The sequence below is a fragment of the Pleurotus ostreatus genome, assembly GCF_014466165.1.
Source record: "Pleurotus ostreatus strain PC9 chromosome Unknown scaffold_2, whole genome shotgun sequence".
In the NCBI taxonomy this organism is placed as follows: Eukaryota; Fungi; Basidiomycota; class Agaricomycetes; order Agaricales; family Pleurotaceae; genus Pleurotus; species Pleurotus ostreatus.
Genome location: NW_023503157.1, coordinates 4,011,483 through 4,034,606, shown reverse-complemented (window position 1 = coordinate 4,034,606; position 23,124 = coordinate 4,011,483). Strand labels below are relative to the sequence as shown.

At 50.4% G+C, this 23,124-nt stretch overlaps 5 protein-coding genes and 1 non-coding gene across 6 annotated transcripts; 3 read left to right on the top strand and 3 right to left on the bottom strand.

The window, feature by feature from the left end:
* Window positions 1-2,891: 2,891 nt before the first annotated feature.
* PC9H_004304 (uncharacterized protein) lies at window positions 2,892-3,638 on the top strand (the record flags this gene model as incomplete). The annotated part of the gene is made up of 2 exons (XM_036773890.1): window positions 2,892-3,085; window positions 3,134-3,638. 2 exons carry the CDS (start codon window positions 2,892-2,894, stop codon window positions 3,636-3,638), a joined length of 699 nt encoding a protein of 232 aa, XP_036635363.1.
* A 10,385-nt stretch (window positions 3,639-14,023) lies between these two features.
* PC9H_004303 (uncharacterized protein) lies at window positions 14,024-14,857 on the bottom strand (the record flags this gene model as incomplete). The annotated part of the gene is made up of 5 exons (XM_036773889.1): window positions 14,024-14,131; window positions 14,189-14,317; window positions 14,370-14,490; window positions 14,545-14,679; window positions 14,730-14,857. The coding sequence occupies 5 exons, from the start codon at window positions 14,855-14,857 to the stop codon at window positions 14,024-14,026; spliced, it is 621 nt and encodes a 206-aa protein (XP_036635362.1).
* Window positions 14,858-15,250: 393 nt separating this feature from the next.
* Window positions 15,251-17,131, bottom strand: PC9H_004302 (uncharacterized protein; the record flags this gene model as incomplete). The annotated part of the gene is made up of 2 exons (XM_036773888.1): window positions 15,251-16,150; window positions 16,205-17,131. The coding sequence occupies 2 exons, from the start codon at window positions 17,129-17,131 to the stop codon at window positions 15,251-15,253; spliced, it is 1,827 nt and encodes a 608-aa protein (XP_036635361.1).
* A 1,127-nt stretch (window positions 17,132-18,258) lies between these two features.
* PC9H_004301 (uncharacterized protein) lies at window positions 18,259-19,318 on the top strand (the record flags this gene model as incomplete). Its single annotated transcript, XM_036773887.1, has 5 exons — window positions 18,259-18,270; window positions 18,332-18,580; window positions 18,658-19,123; window positions 19,174-19,211; window positions 19,271-19,318. The coding sequence occupies 5 exons, from the start codon at window positions 18,259-18,261 to the stop codon at window positions 19,316-19,318; spliced, it is 813 nt and encodes a 270-aa protein (XP_036635360.1).
* Window positions 19,319-19,905: 587 nt separating this feature from the next.
* PC9H_004300 (uncharacterized protein) lies at window positions 19,906-20,514 on the top strand (the record flags this gene model as incomplete). The annotated part of the gene is made up of 2 exons (XM_036773886.1): window positions 19,906-20,238; window positions 20,287-20,514. 2 exons carry the CDS (start codon window positions 19,906-19,908, stop codon window positions 20,512-20,514), a joined length of 561 nt encoding a protein of 186 aa, XP_036635359.1.
* A 437-nt stretch (window positions 20,515-20,951) lies between these two features.
* PC9H_004299 lies at window positions 20,952-21,061 on the bottom strand. The gene has a single exon. It is a non-coding gene; the product is annotated as a tRNA-Leu (tRNA).
* Between the last annotated feature and the right edge of the window lie 2,063 nt (window positions 21,062-23,124).

Here is a 23,124-nt window from a genome sequence, read left to right as displayed (position 1 = left end):
TTTTGAGATGTAAGCATAAAAGATATCTGTTCACATAATGTTGAACTGTATTATGTTGTCTAGACACTCATGGGCTCTCGCTTTCGCATTATCTGTACGATCATCATACTCGCATACCCTTTCATCTCGATAGGGGTCTCAACAGCCTTACTAGCCATATGTAAGTCCCTTGTCCTTCGCGCTACATTTTTATGAACAGTATTTTGCCCTATAGCTCTGATCATTTCTGCAATACTTTCTGGCGACCAGCTTCTGCAGGCTGGTAGTGTGATCCTGCTTGTGTTGCCAGCATTACTGATTCCTCTTTTCGCTTTCACCCAATGTTACTTGCGCCGGCCTCGGGGTTCCTATGAACCATATGATAACATGTTATGAAATCACAAACATGTACTATTGAGTACCATCCAATTACCACCTTGTAGGCCAGAGATATCATTCATTGTTTGTGGTGCCTAGGCAACTGCAAGAATTTGGGCTTTGTGGGCATCAGCAAGATCACAGTTTTCTGAATGCCATTGGAGGGACACTGGCATCACAGGGGGTACCGGGGATCCAGCTCCAGTGTTGCCAAACTGCACCTATGATTGGTCTGATGCTGAAAATGAATAAGTCCATCCATCTCGTTTGGGATAACAAATTTGTATTCATTGTCGCCATGAGCTCTCTCATCCAGGGCTGGCTCATGGACCAGGAGCAAATGGAACCTGGATGTGGAACACAGCCAAACTCTTGAGAAAAGGAGAAACCCCTGTAAGGGGGGCTGAAATCAAGCCAGGGAAGGTGCGAAGCATAGAGATGGAGGCTTGAAAGCAGAAGCATGAGGATCAGCCATGTGGAGACATGACAAGAGGTTGAGAATGTGATCCTTTGGAGTGTCAATATATAAGTGGTAGGCATTGCTGCACCAGCACCCAAGTTGCTGAATCTCATGATTGAGGAAACCCACCGCTGCAGCTGCAGATGCTGTGTGTTATGGGGCATATTCATGTGCATTCCGGCTATGGACTCGGGCCGTGCATACACGCGACTACTCAGACTTTCACAGACTATGAACTTGTACATATTCAAGCACGCTGTAGTTATTACCACCAGACTCCTTGACTGTTTCATAGACACACAGATACCGTGTGTTCCTTATTATATAGTCTTGTACTGTACATACAGTTACCTTAGTTTGAATATTAGTTCCTTCTCCACACTCACACACTCACCTCTTCACTGAGGTCTCTATCTCACTTCCCTCGGCTCCACCTGTACCCTCAGTACCTGTGTAGGTTCCCCTCTGTCATAGACCAGTCCTCACGCCCCCTTAGGGGTCCCCCCCTACACCCCTTTCAGATACTCGGACCTTTGGAATCCCTCGGGCTCCACCCTCAAGGCTTATGCATGGTGTGCAGTACTAGGATTACTCTGTTACATGTTTCATGTACATGTACTTACTGTAGAAATAACCATTTCTTCGTGGTTACTTGTATAGAATAGCAGTTGACCCTTGCAAACATGCGAGGGACTACATAATTTAAACTACCTATTTATCTATGTGTGAACAATCAAATGTATCTACATATCAGTACATTGTGATTATCTAAACACATGATGCAATTTGAAGAACACTTGAAACATGTAACCACAAATCCAACACTTACATACTAGCCTCACTACATACATGTGTTAGTCAGTATTTATAGTAGCACCAGTACACATGTATTCTTCATTCTGAATCTTAGTTCCTTTCCATCACCTCTTGTCTTCTAAGCCTTTGCTGTGGGCTCCTCTGCAGAGCCTGCCTCTCACCTTGCTCTCTCCAAAATCGGGGCATCACAGGGCTAGGAGGGTGTAGCATCAAAGCTGAAGCCAAGTCCCATATGCTCTGCTCATCCGCTCGTCCGCGCTCCCGTGCATTCCCGCGCCCCTGTACAGATGAGTCAGGAGACCCCTTGACATGGTCCATAACACCCTCTCAAAATACAGGGCACGTAAGAGTGTGGGAGGCGCAGCCAGTAGCTGAAGCCAAGTGTTAAGGACCGTGTCAAGGGGCCTCCTGACTCGTCCGTACAGGGGGGCGGAAATGCAGGAGCGCGGACGCGCGGATGAGCGGAGCACATGGGACTTGGCTTCAGCTTTGATGCTGCGCCCTCCTAGCCCTGTGGTGTCCTGATTTCGGAGAGAGCAAGGTGAGAGGCGGGCTTCATGGAGGAGCCCGCAGTGAAGGCTTAGAAGACAAGATGACGGAAATGGAACTAATATTCGAACTAAGGTAACTGTATGTACGGTACAGGAATATATACTGGGGAACACGTGGCGTCCGCGCATTTACAAAATAGCAATGAGTTCGGTAGGAATATGTATAGTATGCTCGAATATGTACAAGTCCAAAAACCCGTGACAAGTCCGTGTAGCCGCATATATGCGTGGCCCGAGTCCGTAGCTGGAACACCTGTCAGTAGCCCCTAAGGGGCCTCCTGGATGCGCCTATAACAGTACCTCCCCTTTAAGGCCAAGACCCTTAGAGGCCTAGGCGCTTGACGCGCGGAAGAGGTGGTGATGATGCGGTGTGGGCATCATGAGGGTCCGTGGTGAGTCAGCCTCTGTGTGCACGTGAGCGAAAGAAGCGCGGAGGCGAGGTGTGTTAGGAGTATAAAAGAGCAGAAGCGCGGAGGAGCGAGGCAACAATGGCTCACTTCAACAAGCGCACCCGGGGTTCCGGTTACAACAACCACCACGAGTAGCAACGGCGACACGAGGAAAAACGGCGGCGGGAAGACGAGGACGTTGCGGCGGGGGATGCTTGTTTGGAAAAGGAGGCTTGACGGCAGCGGCAAGAGAAGGTGCGGGTGCAGAAGGCCACAGAGGACACGTGGGCACGGGCAGCCATTGCACTTTACATTGCGATGTGGGAGCGGGGCAACAGAAACCGAGGCGGCGTTGCTGAGGAAACTGTGGTCGCAGGCAGCAGCACAGGTCCTGGCACGAAGGAGGGTGCCCAGGAGAGAGCGACAGAGAAGGAGCTGGAGCCCAAGGGGCCGCTGTGCGAGGTGCCCTGTCTGGGGTGCGTGCAGCGCAACCTTGAGTGCTGTGCACAGCTGTAAGTGGTGATTTCTCCCTATCTACCCTACTAATCCCATCCATTTAGTGTTAAAGGGGCCCAGACGTGCTGGGAGTGCAAGCAGCAACATGTCCACTGCGGGACTGGTGTTGGTGGAGGCGCGGCGCGCGCGGCGCTGCCGGCAAGCACAGAGCCTTCAGTGGCGACCGCGCTTGGAGAACTGGCCGCACAGGTCTTTGACTTGTCGGTCAGTAGTCTCTCCGGGTCGGAGGCGTTGGTCCGCCTTGAGGCGAAACTTGATATGCTGACGCATCAGGCAGCATGGATCGTGGAAGAGTTGACTGTGGGGGAGCGCGCGTCGAAGGTGGATTGGGCAAGGCCGTTGGAGGCAGCGGCTTCGACGAGTGAGGACAACACCGAGGGCGGGATGGAGGTTGATGGAGCGAAGGCTCCGTCCACAGGTGACACAAGGGCGGATACGACGGACGCGGAGGAGGAAGAACCAGTGGTTGGGAAGGGAAAAGGGAAAATGAGGGAGGAGAGCAGCGACGAGGAGGGAAGCGAGGGGGAGGAGAGCAGCAAGGAGGAGTGAGCGTGGGGGCTGCGTCAAGCCGCAGAAAAAAATATTTACTTGTAGCTATGGTATCCTCTATTTTTGTCTTTTGTTTTTTTCTTTTTATTTTTTTTGTATAATGATCTAAAATGTCCAACTTGTAGTGCAAGTGTGAAAATCATAGACTAAGAAGTGACAAAAGAAAAAAAAACAAAAAAATTGTTATAGGCGCATCCAAGGAACCCCTTAGGGGCTACTAAGGGCGCATCCACGTGCATTCCCGACTATGGGTACATGCGGCCACGCGGACTTCTTGGATTACGGACTAAGTACATATTCGAGCACACTGTAGTTATTACGACCGGACTCATTGCTGTTTCGTGAATGCGCGGACGCCGTGTGTTCCCCAGTATATATTCCTGTACTGTACTTACAGTTACCTTAGTTCGAATATTAGTTCCTTTCCGCACTCACACCCTCGCCTCTCTATTGAGGTTTCCCTCCGTCGCATCCCTTCGCCTCTGCCCGTACCCTCGGTACCCGCGTAGGACTTCTCCCGGAAATACAGGGCACGCAAGAGTGTGGGAGGCGCAGCCAGTAGCTGAAGCCAAGCCTGTACGTCCTTGCTCCCCTCGTTTCCCCCGCGTGTCTATGTGGAACCGCGCACCCGCGGGTCCGCGTATCCTGAGCCCCCCTGCGAGTGTGGCTCTTAACAAAAATACCGTAGAGAACATAAAAGAAAGAAAGGAAAACACACAAGTAATGCGAGAGGGATAGGGGGGGCAGAGCGTGGTATGCGCGCAGGCGAGGGCGAACGGAGGGTAAGGAGAACCAATGCTGGGGCGCGGTCTCACACTCAGTGGGGTTTTCACTAAATGCTTTGGATGTAGTTGGATCAGTCAAGATAGATCAAACAGTCACCCAAGTTGTGCAGGCTGAGAGGTGTGTTATTGATAATAATGGCTTTGGAAACTATACTACCGAGTAGCACAGATAGGGGAAATAGGAGTGGAAAGGGGTAGAAGGGGTCGGAAGAAAAGAAAGAAGTGTAGGGTAAAAACTTCACAACACGTTAATACGAACTACTCAACAAGTGAATAATACATAGGTAAACACAAGCAAATAGTAACTGACTGAGACAAGTAGCACTGAGACGAAGGAATATTCCTGACTAAGTATACTAGCAATGCTCCAATAATACAAAACTGCGATACAACAATTCAACTGAAATATGAAGCTCTAGATCAGATGTTTCTGCTAGATCACTTCTGATATTATTACTAAACACCTATAGAATTGTTCTATAGTCTAATGCTTAGCCAGTAACGGTCTATACGAAATCAATACGACTGGGGAGCAATCACTAAAGTATAAAGACTTAGGTGTACACAAGACACGTAATCTTATTTCTCTAGCAGGGGTTTCACAGGTCGAAGCACTCAATTATCAACTAATCAAGTTTATTCTTTACTATGTAACCTACAGTAATACTCTACTTAATAAGAAGTAGGTACTGCAAAAGAAAAGAAGGGAAGAGGATGAGAAATGAGGGCAGGAGAAAGAAAGAAGGTAAAATTCTATTCTTCTATCTACTACAATTTGGGGTTTATATAGACTACAGAGAAAAGGAGGCAGTGCAATGCCAAGCATTTCAAGGCTGTGCTGAATCTCTGAATGACTCATATTTCAGCAGGAGTAAGCCAATGATTTGTAATGGCCAAGCCAAAGCTTAGTAAGTTAAGGCTTGCTGCTTAGTAAGTACAGTTTTCCATTACATCCTGGAAAGTTCTATAAACTTCTCAGACATTCTACTATGTTCTTGTATGTCTTTCATGTTATTTGAGTTTTCATGAACAAGATCTAATGTCACTTTGATAAGTATTTGCAAAATACTAGAAGGTTCCATAAAGTGCTTCAACTTTCCGTACAGTTCTTGTCAAGTCCACAATCTTTACTTATCATGTAACATAGTGATTTAAGACTTGTTGACTTAATAGGATGTTGGGATATTAATTAGGGGTCCCAGGAGTAAACAGGGGAAAGTAGGAAATAATGTCTATGACCGTTATATGAGGTCCATTCGACTTGACTCAATTTGCAAGCATATGCCTTGGTTTTATAGTAGCATATGAAAGAGCTACAAAACTCTAATATTCATGTCACTTAGTACAAATCCCAATTTGGAGTATGGAGTATGACAGCAGGTGCGAGGGTGGAAATTGGATGTGTCAGTGAGGTGCGCACAGGCACAGAGCGAGTGGGGTGATGGAAACACAGATGCACGCAGAGGGATCTGACGATTGGTGTGGGTGCGCGGATGCGCGCAGGTGAAAGCATTTTGTTTATGATGGAGCGCGGATGCACACAGCTTGTAGGAATGTAGGTGGAGCCGGTGGAGGAAGTGCATGGAATGCGCGGGGAAGTGGAGGAAAGGAGAGTGATGCACGGATGCGCAGCGGGAGCAATCTACAATTCGTACAAGCGCGGTGCGCGCGGGGAGAAAGGAGTGATAGGTGAGGTGTGCGGTAACATGGAAAAAAAGAGAAATAGAGAAATGAGATGAAGGACCGCTACGCAGGTCCGGGCTTGTCAGGATAGCGCAAGTGGAATTCTGCGACGAGTTCTTGCGCATTCCTGAGTTCGTCCGCGGAGAGCCACGAGAATTCTTCATCAGTGTGCTCGTAGCCGAGCCATTGCACGTAGTATTGGAGTTTTACTTTCCGTCAACGGTCAATTTTGGAGTCTACAATTTCAGCTATTTCGAATTTGTTGTTACTGTAAGGGCAACCTCAAGATGGCCGACAGTGCAGGCCTAGCAGAGGGAGAATCCAAAGAGAACAGGATGGGGATTCTCCATGCTAGGAAGCGAAGTATATACTGTAGTAGCGTGGGAGGAATGAAGGGTAACTGTACAGTACACCAGCCACAGGTACGAACGAATATCACAAGGTACGAGGGGGCATGTGATAATGAAGTGGAAGGGGAATGTACAGGAGTCGTGCCAGCGACCTGGGGAAGTGGGGACAAGGAGTAATGAAGTGGGAAAGGAGGATAGAGGTAGCCCGGATGAGCCCCGAAGTGTATCTACGAGTCCGAGCGAGTCCGAAGCGTCCGAGCGAGTCCGAGGCGAGTCCGAAGTGCGGGAAGACTTCGGAGTCACCGGACGGGGCTTGGATGCGAAGGGAGTGAACGGAAGGGAAGCGGAAAGGTAAGGGGACAAAAGGAAAGGAAAGGGAATGAAGGAAAGGGGAAAGGAACGAGGAGGAAGGGGGCAGGACAGGGGGAGTAGGAGAAAATAGGAGTGTCCCCTTACATCACCCCCCCTTCAAGGTTGCGGCGACCCAACACGAAGATTCCTGCCTGCCGCGCCATGAATTCACCAACCCCGAAACTCCGGATTGCTGCGAGAAGATGTCGAAGTACGACTGCGCGGAGCCCGGAGCCTTCCGACTGCGCCAACGCTCCCAGGACTGGTCCAGTGCTGTAGGAGTCATCTGGAGAGGTAGAGCAGTCGTCGGATTCATCGGACTCGTCCGGAGTACGCGTACTGCGTCCGGGTGACGATCATGGAAGTCCTTGACCTTCCGGGCGGCATGCTGGAGGTTGCTCGCGGGCTCCCAGGAGTCGTGCTCAATACCATAGCCTTGCCAGCGCACCAGATACTTCAGGACCTGACCGAACCGTCTGCTATTTCGGACCTCTTCTACCTCATGCTCCTCTTCTCCGTCAACGAGCTGCGGAGGTGGCGGAGCGACAGGGCGTCTACCCGGGATGGGGTCCGGAACGAAGGGAGAGAGTTTGACCACGGGGAAGACGGGATGGAGACGGGATAAGCCCGGAGGGAGCTGGAGCCGGTACGCTGCCTTGCCAACCTTCCGGACGACCTTGTAAGGACCAAGTCGTGCGTGTCCGAGTTTCCGGGAGGGTCGGGCAAGGTTGATGTCCGACGAGTCCAGCCAGACCTTGTCACCCGGTTGGTACTCCGGAGCGGGAGTCCGACGCTGATCGTAGTAGCGCTTCATGTCGTCCTGAGCCTTGACCAATGCGGACTGAGCCTCGTCGACTGTGGATTTCATCCGGTCTACGAACTCGTTTGCGGACTCCATCCGAGATGGTGGCTGATGAGGTTCGAACCCGAGACGAGGATGACGGCCGGTATCCAGGAGGAAGGGTGACTGCTGAGTGGACGCATGGACCCGGTTGTTGTACGCAAACTCCGCCATAGGTAGGAGGCGAGCCCAGTCGTCCTGACGCTCTCCGACGAAGATCCGGAGATAGGACTCGAGTTCCTGGTTGGTCCGTTCCGTCTGTCCGTCGGACTGAGGGTGGTACGCAGTGGAGGCAGCCAGCTTGATTCCGAGCATCTGGTAGACTTCTCGGGTGAACTCTGCGACGAATTGTGGACCCCGGTCGGACACAACGGACCGAGGGAGTCCATGCAGCTTCCAGACGTTCTGCAGGTACAAGTTTGCGGATCCGAGGGCAGACACTGTGGTGTCATGGTGCTGGGCTACAATGGTCCGACGCAAGTCCGGTGAGTCCGGAACGTAGATCTTACCCCGGAACATCAGGAGTCCGTCCGATTGAGACCATTCCGCGCTCCGGACTGTCTTGCGACTGCCCTGGGTCTTCTTCAGCTCCTCCGCCGCCTTTGCCACTGCATCTTCAAACTTCGCATTCCGCACTCCAGTCCGGATAGCCGTGAGGATATCCTTCTCCTCCCCTTCAAGAGTGACACCCGTGGCACGGACAGCGAAGTAGGATGGCTTGAGCATCACTACATCCTTGTTGTCATCCTTACCATCCGAGTGATCCGAGCGGCGCAAGAGAGCATCCGGCTTACCCATTGTCCGACCCGGACGGTGCTGGAGAGTGAAGTCGAAGCGGGAGAGGTATAGCGACCAGCGGGCTTGACGACGATTGAGTTTCTGGGCCTTGATGAAGTACTCCAGGTTCTTGTGGTCCGTCCAGATCTCAAACAGAGTCTCTGCGCCTTCCAAGTAGTGTCGCCATTCTTCGAGTGCCCGGATGATTGAAAGCATCTCCTTGTTGTGTATTTCGTAGTTCCGCTCCGCAGCCTGTAGACTTTTAGAGTAGAATGCGACAGGATGCCATTTACCATCATCCGGATCCAGCTGCGACAAGACCGCACCCGTAGCGTAATCCGACGAGTCCGCTTCAACCCGGTAAGGCCGATCCTCCTTTGGAAAGACCAGAACGGGCTCCGAAGTGATCAGCTCCTTGATCCGAAGAAATGCGGATCGAGCGGAGTCGTTCCACTGCCATTCCTTTGCGCAAGTGAGGTCCAAGAGAGGCCGGGCGATATGCGAGTAGTCCTTGATGAAGCGGCGGTAGAAGTTGACGAACCCGAGGAAGGATTGGAGTTCAGTCCGAGTCCGGGGGGTCGACCAGTCCACGACTCCGGAAACCTTCACGGGATCCATCTCGATCTTACCCTCAGAGATGACAACTCCGAGATACTCCACCTTGGTCTGCTCGAAGTCGCACTTGTCCGCTCGGAGGAAGAGCTTGTTCCGCTGGAGGATCTCTAGGACTCGCTTGAGAACCCGGCGATGCTCTTCGCGCGTCTTGGTGTAGATCAGAATGTCATCCAGATAGATAATGACCACACCTTCCGTAATGAGCTCCCGGAAGAGGTCGTTCATCATGGTCTGGAAGGTGGATGGGCTATTTGTTAGTCCGAAGAACATTACCAACGGTTCAAAGAGTCCGCGCGTAGTCCGGAACACGGCCTTCCACTCGTCACCCTCCTTGATCCGGACGTTGTTGAAACCCCACCGGACGTCGAGCTTGGAGAAGTAGTGAGCGTTCCAGAGTTTATCCACCAAGTCCGAGATGAGCGGAAGTGGGTACCGATTCTTGACCGTCATGCTGTTGAGCTTCCGGTAGTCCTGGACCAAGCGGAGCGATCCGTCCTTCTTCTTAACAAAGAACACCGGGGCAGCCATGGGCGACTTGCTGGGGCGGATCTGACCAGTCCGGAGATTTTCTTCCAGAAACTCGTCCAGCTGTTTCTGCTCCGCGGGGGACAGCGGGTAGCATTTGGTAGAGGTCGGTTCCGCTCCGTCCATTAGCTCAATGGCGTGATCCCACGGACGCGGCATGGGCAGTTCATCAAAGGACTCCTTGGCGAAGACGTCCTCGAATTCTCGGAGGAAGTCCGGGACTGCGCTGTTCCGAGGATCGTGGGGCTTGTTGCGCTGGAAAGCCAATGCGAGGCGCTGCGAGACCGTCTCCGAAGCTCGGACGTGTTCTTCCCGAAGACTCCGAAGGTACTCTGGAGTCGGAGGAGGAATGGCTGCGAAGATACGGTCGCCCTTCTCAAGTCCGGAGTCATCCGGAGTTGTGGCCTCATCGTCCTCGTCGTCGACCTCGCAGTCCTGAAGCTGCGGGAGATCGTCCGAGTGCAGTTCCTCGACCATTGGCATCGGACCCGTACGACACTCCCGGAGTCGTACGGACTCCTTGCGTCGGGTCAGCTTGTCATGGCGGAACTCCTTCCGACAGGTATCGCATCTGGACGGACAGCGGCTCATGGTCACCTCCTTTGTCTGCCAGTCGATCTCGGGGTTGTGCTTCCGAAGCCAGGTGTATCCGAGGATGATGTCCTGCCGTCCGATGCTAGTGACTGCAAAAAGCATCTGTTCCGTGTGATCCTTGAACTGGAGTACAAGATCCACGACTTCGGAGATGGATCCGTTTTCGTTTGGTGATCCGTCGACATTGAAGACCGGGATCGGGGCGGACAGCTTGCGCCGGGTGAAACCATGGGCATCAGCGAAGCGCGGATGCATGAAGACTCCGGTGGCTCCACAGTCCACCAGGGCCTGCAGGGTGCATCTGTGTTGTGTATCCGTGCTCTGCACTTCAACAGGTATATCTAGTGAAAGCTTGCCGGGCAGCGCGGAGATCTTATAGCTACTGGGTAGCCGCCATTCCCACTGCGGGCGAAACCTTCGGAGTGTGCGGATTGTAACCGGAGTCGTTTGCTTAACGTCGGACGAATCATCGGAGTGATTGGAATCGTCTATTTCGTCTACGCTAAGACAAGCAAATCGGTTATTCACCAACAAGGTCGCACTGATCACTCGTTGGTCCGGACAAAATCCGCCGTGTCCGATTCCTCAACCGGAGCCGTTCCCTCAGCATCTATTCCTTCCGAAGTCCCCGTACTTTCTACAACATCGGCTGCCCCTTACAGATATTGGTTCAATGTTGTGAACGTGTAAGAACAGACTGCCACAAATGTTGTCTACATGAGGAACATCGGAGCTACTGAATCTCCCAATATCCAGCGTGTTATTGTCTTCACTCAATGACCTGCCAAATAGAAGTATTGTTACCAATGACACTACTATTTTGGCTATAAACTCCGGCAGTGCTGCATGATAATGCCCAGACTTCCCACAGTGAGAATAAGGGACGGACACTCTAAAGGAGCATGGTAGTATTACTTATAACCATAAGTGATTGTGGCATTGAAAGAGCGGCTCCTTGTGGAACCGCCAAATAGAACACCAGTATTGGTAAAGGTCCAAGCTTTTGGATTCACTGTTTGGCTATGCCGACAATGCTGTATTGTCTGCAAGCACTAGCACAGAGACAAACATGGAAAGGGGTCAGGTCACACCTCAATAGACAGGGGTAAACCTTCTGAACTCTACTGTATGTCCGTAAGATACAAGCTCTTAAATACTACAAGTACCAAACAGATGTAAATTAGAAAGATGTAGGAGATATGGCAGGGAGCCTAAGCTCTGGGGATCACTACAACATGGCAGCTACCTGTGGTCTGCACTGTTTCCTCTGTTAGGCCACATGATGCCTTAGACACTCAAACTTGCGCTCGCCGCAGAATGGGGGGCAAACGCCAGAGATACCATTGCTGTATCCCCCGACCGTACCTCGTACGGCGATCCTCCAGTGTCGGGTACAAAGGTCGTCGACGCAGTTCGACGTATGTGAATGAATATGCGACACGCCAGCACGGAATGCAGGGAGCGTTGGAACCTGTGGGAGCCTTGTTGAGGTGGTGCGTTTCCTCATCACTACCAGGTATTTTCTGTGCTCACCCGGTCATCTCCTAAAGCCAATGGATGCGAACGTGAGCAGCGAAGCAGGACAGCCAAAATCCATGACATACTGCTTGTGAACCTCCGTGAAGGAGAACAACGTTGATGGACGATGCAACTACGTAGCAATTCACAGCCACCTGAGACCGGGGAAGATTGCAGAAAGCCACGCACCGAGAACACCAACAAAGTATATAATGCCTACAAAGTTAGAACAGCGTTTAATTTTGCAGTGCTTTGGATCAAACATCAAGTTTTACCGTCTCTGACGAACAAGTCGAATAGTGAGGATGGGTATATGAGCTGGGAACTGCGTAATTGTGCTTCATAGTCGTCAGACATATGAAATTGAAAGAAAAGAAGACTCACAGTGTTTGAGACATTTGACTAGAGTCAGTGTCAATATGACTACAATCAAGTGGTAAATGATGTGGACTTATTATTATGTATCAAGTGGACGAACCGGCTTCGAAGCCCATCAAGACAGCGAAGGAAACGAATTCGTTGGTGGGTCCCAAACGATAACACCCCGACATATGGAATGTGATGTCCTCCGCAGGAGCAACTAGAGGTGAGTCCAATTAGCGATCATACGAAATGAGTTGAGTAGTAAATTACTTGCATGTCGAAATATCTCTGGCCGTTGTGGAGACTGCGACGACGGAGGCTACCCATAGCGCACTCAAGGTAATCGCCATAAATCGGGTGCTTCCCCACAACGACCATACTCGCATTGTCATCATCACTGATGGAATGTGTGAGGCCAAAGCTCACGGAATATCATTGAGTGACCCACCCTCTGCGATACAGATGCCAGCCATGAACGAATCTTGTGTGAACGGGATCAGCAGGAGAGAATAGGAAGCTGTAAATCCATCACGCACATCCCTCGGCCTTGTCAAAGAACGTGCACTGTTGCTGCGATCGCCCCGGCGTGACAGTGTCTGCGAAGCCCAGTACGTCAGCCGCAGCCCCGGCGGTTCGCCACCTCACTCACGGTACAGGCTTGATGTGAGATCGATGAACGCTGGGTACCGGTTCAACACGTATAACACGGTGCCCATCCCTTTTGGCCTCCTCCAGACATAGGTTACCTCGTCCCCAAAGGTAGTGAGATAGTCATAAATCTACTCGAGCATTCCATCAGTGTCGAGTCATACCTACGACGAAGCAGAGGTCGCCTACCAACAACGCAACGGCCGATGCTAACGGCCATTAGCGAGCCATGAGGGAATATCTTGGCTACTGCGATAGCGAGGAACCCGCACCTTCGAGATACTGTGTTCGTGAAGGGTCAGCTCTGCAACTGATGATATGAGCAGTGCCGGACGTACCTGCTGTTGCCGAAGTTCGAAGAGCCCTTCAAGACTGGGTCTGTACATCTTGGTGCCCGACATCAGGTGGCACCGTAAATGGATGATGTGATTAATTGGTCCGTATACACATTACCGTTCTTATATGCAATCTCATTTAGCTTTTCGCCATCACGGCGTCCATCTTGTGATAGATCACTTAACCTCGAGAAGACCATTTTAACCCCGTTGAAGTTTGCGAGGGCCGGGTGCAGGACTTATGGGTCTCGAGGAACATGGTTCTGCGGGCAATCTTGAGCTCTAAGCAAGAGCCATCGAGATTCAACTTTCTACCTTGGTAAATCCCAATGACCTCCGAGTATTGTACTCAGACGTGGACTGAGTCGAGACAGAGGATCTGCGGGTAGAATACCTCGACAACCGTGAGTCGCGGAGTGTTTCAATTGTATCAGTTTCGACAGTCCGAGAACACGCAGTATGAGGGGCAGACGAAAGCTTGCTCTAAGTGCCTCTCGCGAGACAGTGCCGTGCTACTAGGTGCGAATGTTGTATAGGTTGACCGGCGTTAGCGGATGAATATACGAAGGACTGTAAGTTGCGTGAGTTTCGACGGATCTTTGGCGTCGAAGTGCATCAATCATGGTTGCTGGCGTATAACATTGGGACCTTTCGATGATCGTGGAGGCCTGAAGGCGCGAGGCTCGACTTAGTCTTGTGAGCGCTTATTGATATATCTGTCATGCTTCTTTACGATATTTCCTTGGAAGTTGGAACGACGACTGGCCCTTTATCCTACCTCATTAACCTCCACGTATAATCCACGACATGTCTTACGCGCAGGCTTCAAACACACATATTTGCTGGTAGACCTCTAACACAGTTTCTGGATTGCATTCCACGCTGTGGCCAGGCCACGGTCGTGCTTCAGAGTACCAGGGTCAGGAAATACTGGTCGACGATGCTGTTGACAGCAGCACAAATACTGTCGGAATTATCCGCCATGGCAGTAATGCTGAAATTAGTTCAAGCCATCGGCCATCTTGCCCAACAGGCGTTCCCGAAGTTGCATCAGCTTTATATATTCATCCTGGGCCTTTTGGAGCTCGTGGCGGGCGATATCAAGGTTCTTCGTGATCATAGTATTGTAAGTTCATCTCGAATGTATGATAGAGGGTTCTCATACCGGTGGTAATCCTTGAAATGCGGCCAACTTCGCCCTCTTGTCCTTGAGGGTCTGCTCTCTCAAGCGGTTCTTCTCTTTCTGCTTGACGAGATCTGTTACAGTAATCTCTGGCGCCTCAACAACGTGCTCCTGTATTGCACGTGAATATAGACCAGACTCGCGATTTAACAAGTTTGCCCACCATTAAGTCATCCAGAGCTTTGCGATACTCCTTGGCTTTCTTTATAGTCGCGTCACGGCGCTTTTCAAGCGATACGATAGGATTATTTGTTTGCTGTTCATCTTGGAGCGTGCCTTGCCATCTAAACACTGTCAGAATCCTTCCAGTGAAAGCATCTCAATCGATAGGTACCTACTTCTCCAACAACTGTTCTTCGTGTCGTGTCCCGGCTAGGGACATACGTAACCCTCTTTCAGCCAGTTGTAACCTGACAAGAGTCTGTTTCGCATTTGCTCGTTCCGTGGAGAGATACAAGATGGCCTCAGAGTAACTACAGCTCATTGAAGTGCCGCCAATCGCGTATAACTGGGATGCACGTACCTTGCAAATGAGATATCGTCAATATTCAATATCTGGGCGACCTCGCATAGGACGCCTAATTGTTGGTTTAGTTCGTCTGATATCGATATGGGAGTACCCGACCCAGTTGCGATGTATTTATTTTCCATGTTCCATGTTCCAAAAAAGCTATAAAAATCGCGTCAGAGTCGATAGGGTAAGAGTCGAACGTTTCGAAGATTTGGACTAGAACTCGGAGTGGCAAAAAGAGTTCTGTGTCATGTGACCTCCCTGATAGCCTGAGGGTATTAGTGCATGAAATGAGATCGACGGTTAGCTAACGTTGTTCGCTCCAATGGTGATATTTTACAGGGAACTCTACACTAAAATTACAACATATATACTACAGGTATAATACAGTCAGATACAGCGGTAAATTGGGAGTACAAGGGATAAAAGAGGAGAGCGAGTCATCCTAAAGGAAGAAAGAAGTCTGTCAAGGAACGTCTCGGGGATATAAAGGAACGAAGATATAAGCAGAGTACTCTGCGAGCGGAGAAACATCAAAACCATCCGCTCTCATTGGCGTCGTTATTCTTGCGCGTGTATATACTGAGAATTCGGCTGGCACGTTTTCCAACGGCGGGAGGAGCCGAAGTGATCGATTGAGAAGATGTGCGACTGCTACGAGACCCAGAGCGAGTCAGAGTCGACTTCGTGGAGAAGGAAGAAGGGGGTGGGGTGGAGCGTGGTAGGGACACAAAGGAAGGTGAGAGTGACGGTAGAGGGGGAGCTGCCGCTCGCGGGCTGTCATACGACCAACCATCACCGTTGACCCTGGTCCTGCTTTTGCTTCGGCTACGAACGCTTCGAACGCTGGGGGCTCGAATCGACGGCGGTGGCGACGCGGGGGGCGAAGGCCACTGCTCTGGGTCGGTCATATCCAAATACGACTCCTTCCTTCTGTGTGTGGGTGGAGAGTACGAGTACGTAGGCGTAGGGATGTGCAAAGTCCAGTCCACTGCTTCTTCCGCTCCTTCTACAACTGACTTAGCCTCCTTGTCTTTGGGAGAGCCATGCATATTTACAGGCCGATTCAGAGCACCGAGGTCGAGCGTCCATTCATCTCCTTTGCTCTCGTCATGTACGACAGGCTCATCATCATTTGGCGGTAAGAAAGTAGAATAGGACGACATCAATGGCGATGAAGTCGGCGCCATGGATGGAAGCATGGGAAGAGGGAACGAAGGGGGTGGGATGGTGGATTGTCCTAAGCTGACGACGCTGTTGCGCTTGGTTGACTTCGACGAGGGTAAAGAAATAGGGGAGGAAGAGGACGACGACGACGAATCGCCGTCGGGAAGAGGAATGACGGATATCTCAGTGATGGGCGAGAGTAAGAGATCACGAGCGGTGTTCGAGACGTTGGATATCGTGAAAGCGCCTGATGAAGGGCGGGAACGCTGCAATACAATGATGGTCAGCATTCGTTCGAGGAGAGGTAGAATGGAACGCACATTGCCTCTGGCAGAAACACTGGTGCAGAAGGTAGGAAGGGCGTGGACGATCTCTACCGTATCCTTCGCAAATGGGTCATATACTTCGCGCTCCTCCATAACCGGGTCGCTTCTCTTCTCGCCGAGTATCGTCGATTTGCCTCGAGAACGCGAACTCTTGTTGGAATCCGAGGACGATGGCCGACTCGACGAATTCAAGGCTAAAATTACTGAAGAACGTCTAGCCGGCTCGACAAGCCCCTTGATGTATGCTGACTGCGTGGAGCGCCGATGAGTAGGCAGAAGGGTGTAGTCTGCCGAGCACATCGAATCCGAATCCGTGCCAGATTGCTCTTCAGGTATGGCAGCGATCGTATGGTGAGGGGGAGGAGATAACGCTCGCTGGAGCGCAGTTATTTGATCCTGAAGATGGGCTATTTGCTGCTGCTCCGGAGACAAGGGACGGTGGATGTCTGACACTAGACACAAGTCCACATCTAGCCCAGGTGGCTGTTTCCTGTATCTACGCTTCGACGAAACTAGTGTCGTAGAAGTGGAAGGCGACGGCGAGATGCTTGACGATGCTGTGGCGAAGGAAGATGCGGAGGATGTCGAAGAAGATGGCGTGTGTCCGAGAGCTGGGGGGAAGCGAGGAGGCCTAGGGAAATTAGCCAATCCGTGTTTCCTCATTGATTCCGCATTAGGGGGAATGTAAGGAGGAGAGCGTTTGCGATGAAGAGAAGAGCCCGGACGGTAGCCCTTCGATGCGTGATCCAAATTATAGCGATGGGAAACGGGTGGTGCGATAGGAAAAGAGGGTGAGGGAGATGGCGACACCAGCGCTACGGCCTTTTTCTTGATCGAAGAAAATACTTTCATGAACTTTGTGGGCGAAGAGGATGAGGGAGATGTGTGGGGGCGGCGTGAAGAGGTAGCGTGGTAGGGCATCTTGGTAGGGACTGAAGCATGAGTGAAAGTAGTGAAATTGATGAAGGTAGTAATCTTACTTTGAACGTACGCCGGAGTGTTGGAGGGACTCGAAGCTAGTCGACTGGATTATGAGGCGGATTTGGATGCATTTTATGCCTGTGCCAAACCATGCAAGTGTCGAATCCCATCAACTCCATGTGACGGGCTGAATAGTGATAAGAGTTCTGTTTGAGGATAGAACAGGCTTTAACGGACGCAGTCTCCGAAAGGCCAAGGGTCTCATCAACAACCCTAGGTGGCTGGACAACCAGTTGTGGAGCAGACTGGCGACAGGTGGCATGTACGATACGGAATACCTTCGTGTTCTGTCTTCCGTTCAAGTTTTCTGTCGCGCACACGACATGTTCGGAATGCTGAAGCAGGGATCTGTTAGGTTCTGCCTTGCATCTGTCGTACGTCTGTCGTTGCGGCGTAGCAGCTGAGGCAATGCTACTCAGACTCGATAAGAGTGATCTACAGAGCCAATGGAACTAATCCTGTTGAGTCATTCCGTACATACGAGCATACTGGGGCTACCTGAGTTACTTCTCATTCAGGTTCCGTACGTCTGTGCTTTTGGGTTGGAATCGTGAGGGTGGAGTTCATGGAAACATCATTGCAAACAGTTAGTGCTGGACACATTGTGGCCTGTCATAAAAGTGTGTCGAATGTGATCCTATTTTCGTTCACGAGCAGATGTAGATGTGCTGGGCTTTGCCAAGATCCCCTGCACCGTAGTGAATGAACAACGATGGGGTGGCGGAGTTCGGTCAAAATAGACGCCCTTATGTTAAGGCGCCTGAAGAGTCCATTAGTCAAAGCTTCTAACAGGCTTTGGGCAGCTGCTGCTCTTAGCTATAAATGTATTGCTACGTTGCTAGAATGCAGTTGCCAGTTCGGCGGAACGAAGGGTAACCTGAAATGATCCAGCGAGTTCCTCTGGAATAGCGCGCGACTCCGAGTGACTTGGAGTGAGCTCTTAGGGAAGCTTCCCGAGTATCCCTTCACAATCATTTCACATTTTTTGCGATATATACCTTCAGAAGAATTCCAAACTTGCGCCCCGGAAGTCGAGGTATCACACCGCGTCAATTCTAGCCGCCAGAATGTATGGCGTCGTAAGTCTACCTCCTCAGACTCTGCTAATTAACTGAGCGCTGACTGAGCCCCTATTTCTAGGTCAGATTTCTTGACACCGAACTTCTTCCTGCCTCTGCTCCGAACAATTACCCCAAAGTCATAAAGTCCGGCGTCGATGAGGAAGGCCAACATCCCGAATCCCCTCCCATTGAGGCGCAATGTGGCCTAGCTACTCTTCTTTACCGCATGGACCGCATGGATATCCTCGAGAAGATGCTGGACACCAAGGCAGTCCAGGACTTTGACATGCGCGTACACACGGGATCGAGCTTAATCCAGGATATCTATGTAAGGAGGAGACGGCGCTTTCTTGAGGTATGCTTGCCTTTTCACGTGTGCTATCTAAGTTTCGTAACGAGCTTTAGACCGGTTTCATTGGCCCGAACGGCGAAGAAGCCTGGCATGGTGTGCGGTTTCTCATCATCGAGGAACCTGAGGAGTCTCCCTATCGCTTCGGAAAGTGGATCCCGCTCTCGATGTCTGATCTTGGTTCAGCCTGGGGCGGCAGCGACTTTTGGATTCGTGCTCATGGGGAATCCATCGCGAAGTCCATTGTGTTTCACATGCACGAGGAAAATCCTATCTCTGTTTCGTTTTCTGGTATGCCCTCGTCTTTCGAGGATGACCTCAAGAAGTGGAACGAGGAACGCAAGAGGAAACACGACGAGAAGATCAAGAAGTGGAAAGAATTGCAAGAGGACGGCGATGTTAGGGAGACCCTCAGTGATCGCGAAGAGTTCAGGAGGTGGCTGAAACGCTATCAGTTAAGATGCCGCGGAGGATGCGGAGTAGTGGAAGGTACATTGAGGTGTAGTAAATGCCAAGTCATCCGTGCGTGTCGCTGATCATGCACTCAAGTACAACCACTGATATATTGATAGGTTACTGCAGCAAGCAGTGCCAGGTGGAAGATTGGAAGGTAAGCATCTGAAAAATAGCCTGATCTTTCATAATCCGTGACTGAATTTCGCTCGACAGTACCACAAATCAATCTGTGGGCTCGAAAAAAGCCACGAACATTTGTAATAGACTTTATGTCGCCGGAATAATGCAGATCATGATGTCAATGTCATGCAAGGTTCATCGAACCAACAGCAGCCAAGCCATACACTATGATGCGAAGTCGATCTTTGCTTGCGTCGAAGTATGGTCCGTAGACCATTCAACGCGATCTCGCCCGATTCTGACGGCTGGCATTGGGATCAATATGTTTGTTAACTTCCTTCGGGTCATCTACCCCAGACGTCACTGGAGTTCAGAAACGACAATGAACAACACTTCCATGTTACCAACGTGGAGACCGATCAATTCATCGATTGACCGGCGATGACCATAGCCTGGGACCGCATCTAATGAAAAGGTATGTGAACAAATTTGAAACGGCCTCTCTGGGAACAATGCTTTCTGAATGTTGGCGCGTCGCACGTAGTGCGCTCGTCCACTTCCATTGATTTACATACCATCAGGTCGTATTGGCAATATCAGTACAGTATGGCTTGCGTGCAGCAACTGGTTACTAGGATCACATTCTCTTGGATGACCAGTGACCGTCCTTGACCATCCTCTCGTACTTAATACCCGACTGTATGTCATTGACATCCCCAGACCCCAACATGTACAACCACTCTGACATCGTCTTGCATAGACCTCCACCTCCGTGTCCTCGCAGGCGAAATACAAGTCAAACTTTCGTCTCCCTGGACAACCCTCCGTGCTGCGCCGTCAAGCACCCACCACCACTGCCGCCATTGCCTGACCATTGGAAATGTGAATTTGGCTACTCCAAGCCGTGGGACAGGGTTGCGACTCTCGCATTCCGAATGGCAGTCTTGATAAGCTTTGGACACGACAACCTTGACAGTGTCTGGGAGATCTGCCATTCGGAAGAAAAGTGGGCACATGACAAAGACCGTCTCGCCCAACGTACCACTACCACTACCGTCGTCGTGAGTTCTTCGTATCCTCTCGAGTGTGTGCTCACTGAGGACAAGTAGGCCGGCCTCCTGGTTGGTGCGACGGCCGCGTTTATAACAACCACTCCGCCGGTGGAGGAGTTACTGAACTACACGCGACGTGGACCGTATTTGCTCCTCCTCTTGTCCTTCAGTATCACGCTCGGCTCGCTGATTGTCGGTTCGAGCATGATCTTCATCACTCTGAAGTGTGATCCTGTTTGGTTCTGCAGCGTAGGTGTCGTCGCTCGGTTGATCTGCCCTGCGTAGTTGATCTGTTATTTTAGACACTCATGGCGACTCGATCAAAGGTTCTCTGTACATTTGTGTTGATCGCGTATCCGTTTGTTACGGTAGGCATCGCTACAGCCCTGGCTGCGTTAGGTTTGCATAATTCAGGATCCCCGGGATATATACCTACGCTTACGCTTTTCTCAGGATTCGTCGTTGCCTCGCTCCAATCTAACGATCTTGTGATGAATATTGGGAGCATAATACTCTTGATGTTGCCTATATGCCTTCTTTTTGTCTTTGCGTGGACTCAGCTTCCTCTTTTACGGGCTCGAGACTCCCTTCATAGCGCGGAACCATCTGTTTTACCATAGTTGTTGTAGTTACATTGGACATAAGGACATTCTATCACTGTGACTGTATGTTGTGACTGTATGTTGTTTATGCTATTTCGTTCCCTCGACGAGCAAAAAGTCTGACAAGAGGGGGATTCGAACCCCCGCCATCTTTCGATGATGAGAAACCTGCTTGTGCAGGCAAGCTACTCGCTTGAGTCACACGCCATAGACCGCTCGGCCATCTTGCCTTGAATTCCGTCGTGCCTTGTGCGTATACGAGCGCTAGATCTATCCGATGTCGGTCCTAACGCGGTATGTCACACGCCGTCACATGTCATCCTCTCTTTTGCGTCGTCCACCACATGGAATCGTAACTCTTTCTTTGTCCACCTCGACAGAATACTCATTCATCAGTATATGCCCTGGATTACTCTGGCGATTTGTGCTCAGGTCATGCCCCTACTGCTGCGACATCGATCAGAGTCCACCTTGAAAGTCGTTGTGACCAGTGCTGCACAATTCAACTTGCAGATAACCGAGGCTATGCACTAATAAGGGTCAGTATATACGAAGAGTACGAGAAGATTGTCATCAGGGCAGACCGTCTTGCTATCTGCAGGCTTCAAATGAGAGGTTGACAATGCCTTCGACTCAAGAAGTATCTATATGCGCCGTTTGGACTGGCAAAGACGACTTATATACTGAGTGAAGATACCACATAGGAAGGGGTACGCGACTCTCCCCGTGCAGTGAGTTAATTCTGTTGTTAGCCCTCCCCCTGTTACTGACATATTTCCGAATTTCTTAACTTTCATGTAAGGTGCTTGCAAGTAGGCTTCCATAATAGCAGGCTCAGTAACTCCCCGTTGTGTCACTCAGGCTCAGTGAGCTAACTATTCGGTGAACGGGTCATATGTGAGTTCTGCTATTCGGGATTCAACCACATGTGCTCGCTTTCTCCGTGAACATAAACTTTACGGTTTGTGGTTGCTGGAAGTACGTTCTATGTGCCTCGTTTCTGGTTTATACCCCTCACCACCCTGCAGGTAACAAGTTTAAACTCGGCAAAAGAATACTTCTCCAGTCTTCTATTAGAAGCTGCTGCTCATCGCAATTCAAAGTATCGAAGCGCCCACCTGAGTTGAGTTAATGACCCTCCACTAGCAAGCGAAGCTTGGTACCATACCAGTGTTCTTGGCTCCTAATCACCGGCGGTCAACCTATCAGTGTTGACTGCTGAAACGATGCTCGTTAACGCATGCCTCCTCTGGCAGTGGTACCAGTATTTCCTATTTAAGCTTAATCAATCCAACGAAGGCAGCGTCAATGCTCCGTGTGGCAGAAGCTTAATGGCTTCCCTTATTGTATAAGATAGCGAGCAAAGGCTGGGCTGCGCTTGCCACTGATCCCCCACGTCTACATGGAGAGGCCAACCCTCCAAGGCCTTTTCCAACTTCGGCAAGAAGAGGTACACACAGAGCCCTGGTATCTACGGAATAAATTCTTACCGCTATGAAAACTTAGTACCTTCGAGGTAAGAATCGTATAAAAGAAATCAGGAACTTGTTATGATGATGAGTTTTGGTAGTCTCCCCGCTTGCATTATTTGTAAGACTATCATCCAAACTTGGTGCTCTCCGATTAACTTGCCCTAGGTTTATGACTATCTCGTAACATTTGGGGACGAAGTCACCTTCATTTGGACGAAGCCAAAAAGTCTTGGAACCATTCTGTATTTTCTGGCCCGCTACCCTGTGTTTGTTGATCTAGTGCTAAGCTTGTACAGTGAGTATCTCGCAATCTTGGTTCTCTTTATTGACGCCCTCGACGTACTAGTTAGGATTACACCCAGACTACCGGTTGATCAATGTATAGCCCTTGACCATGCCATGGGATGTCAGTCTGCAGTACAACTATCCTCACCCCCTTGTCTGATCATTGGTTCTATAGGGATGTTCTTAATTGGCATCGCCGTAGCCGAAAGTCAGTTGATGAGCCTATCACCTGGCAAGCGTATGTCCTAACACACTGATAGTAATCATGATCATGCGAGTATGGTCGTTATGGGGAAGAACATGATTTATGACAGTATTCTTGAGTATATTGACAATAGCAACCTCGATACCGGGTGTTACGGTTCTCGGGCTATCTCAAAAGTCCTTAACGTGTAAGTACCTCCTCCAAACAAGCGGTTCTGATGCTCAATTGTTGCTTCACCAACAGTTGTTTTGATGCGTGATATAGCACCCAATATGTCAGGATGTTACCCTTTGGGATCGAACGGTGCAATGTCCGTAGACTATGCCATATT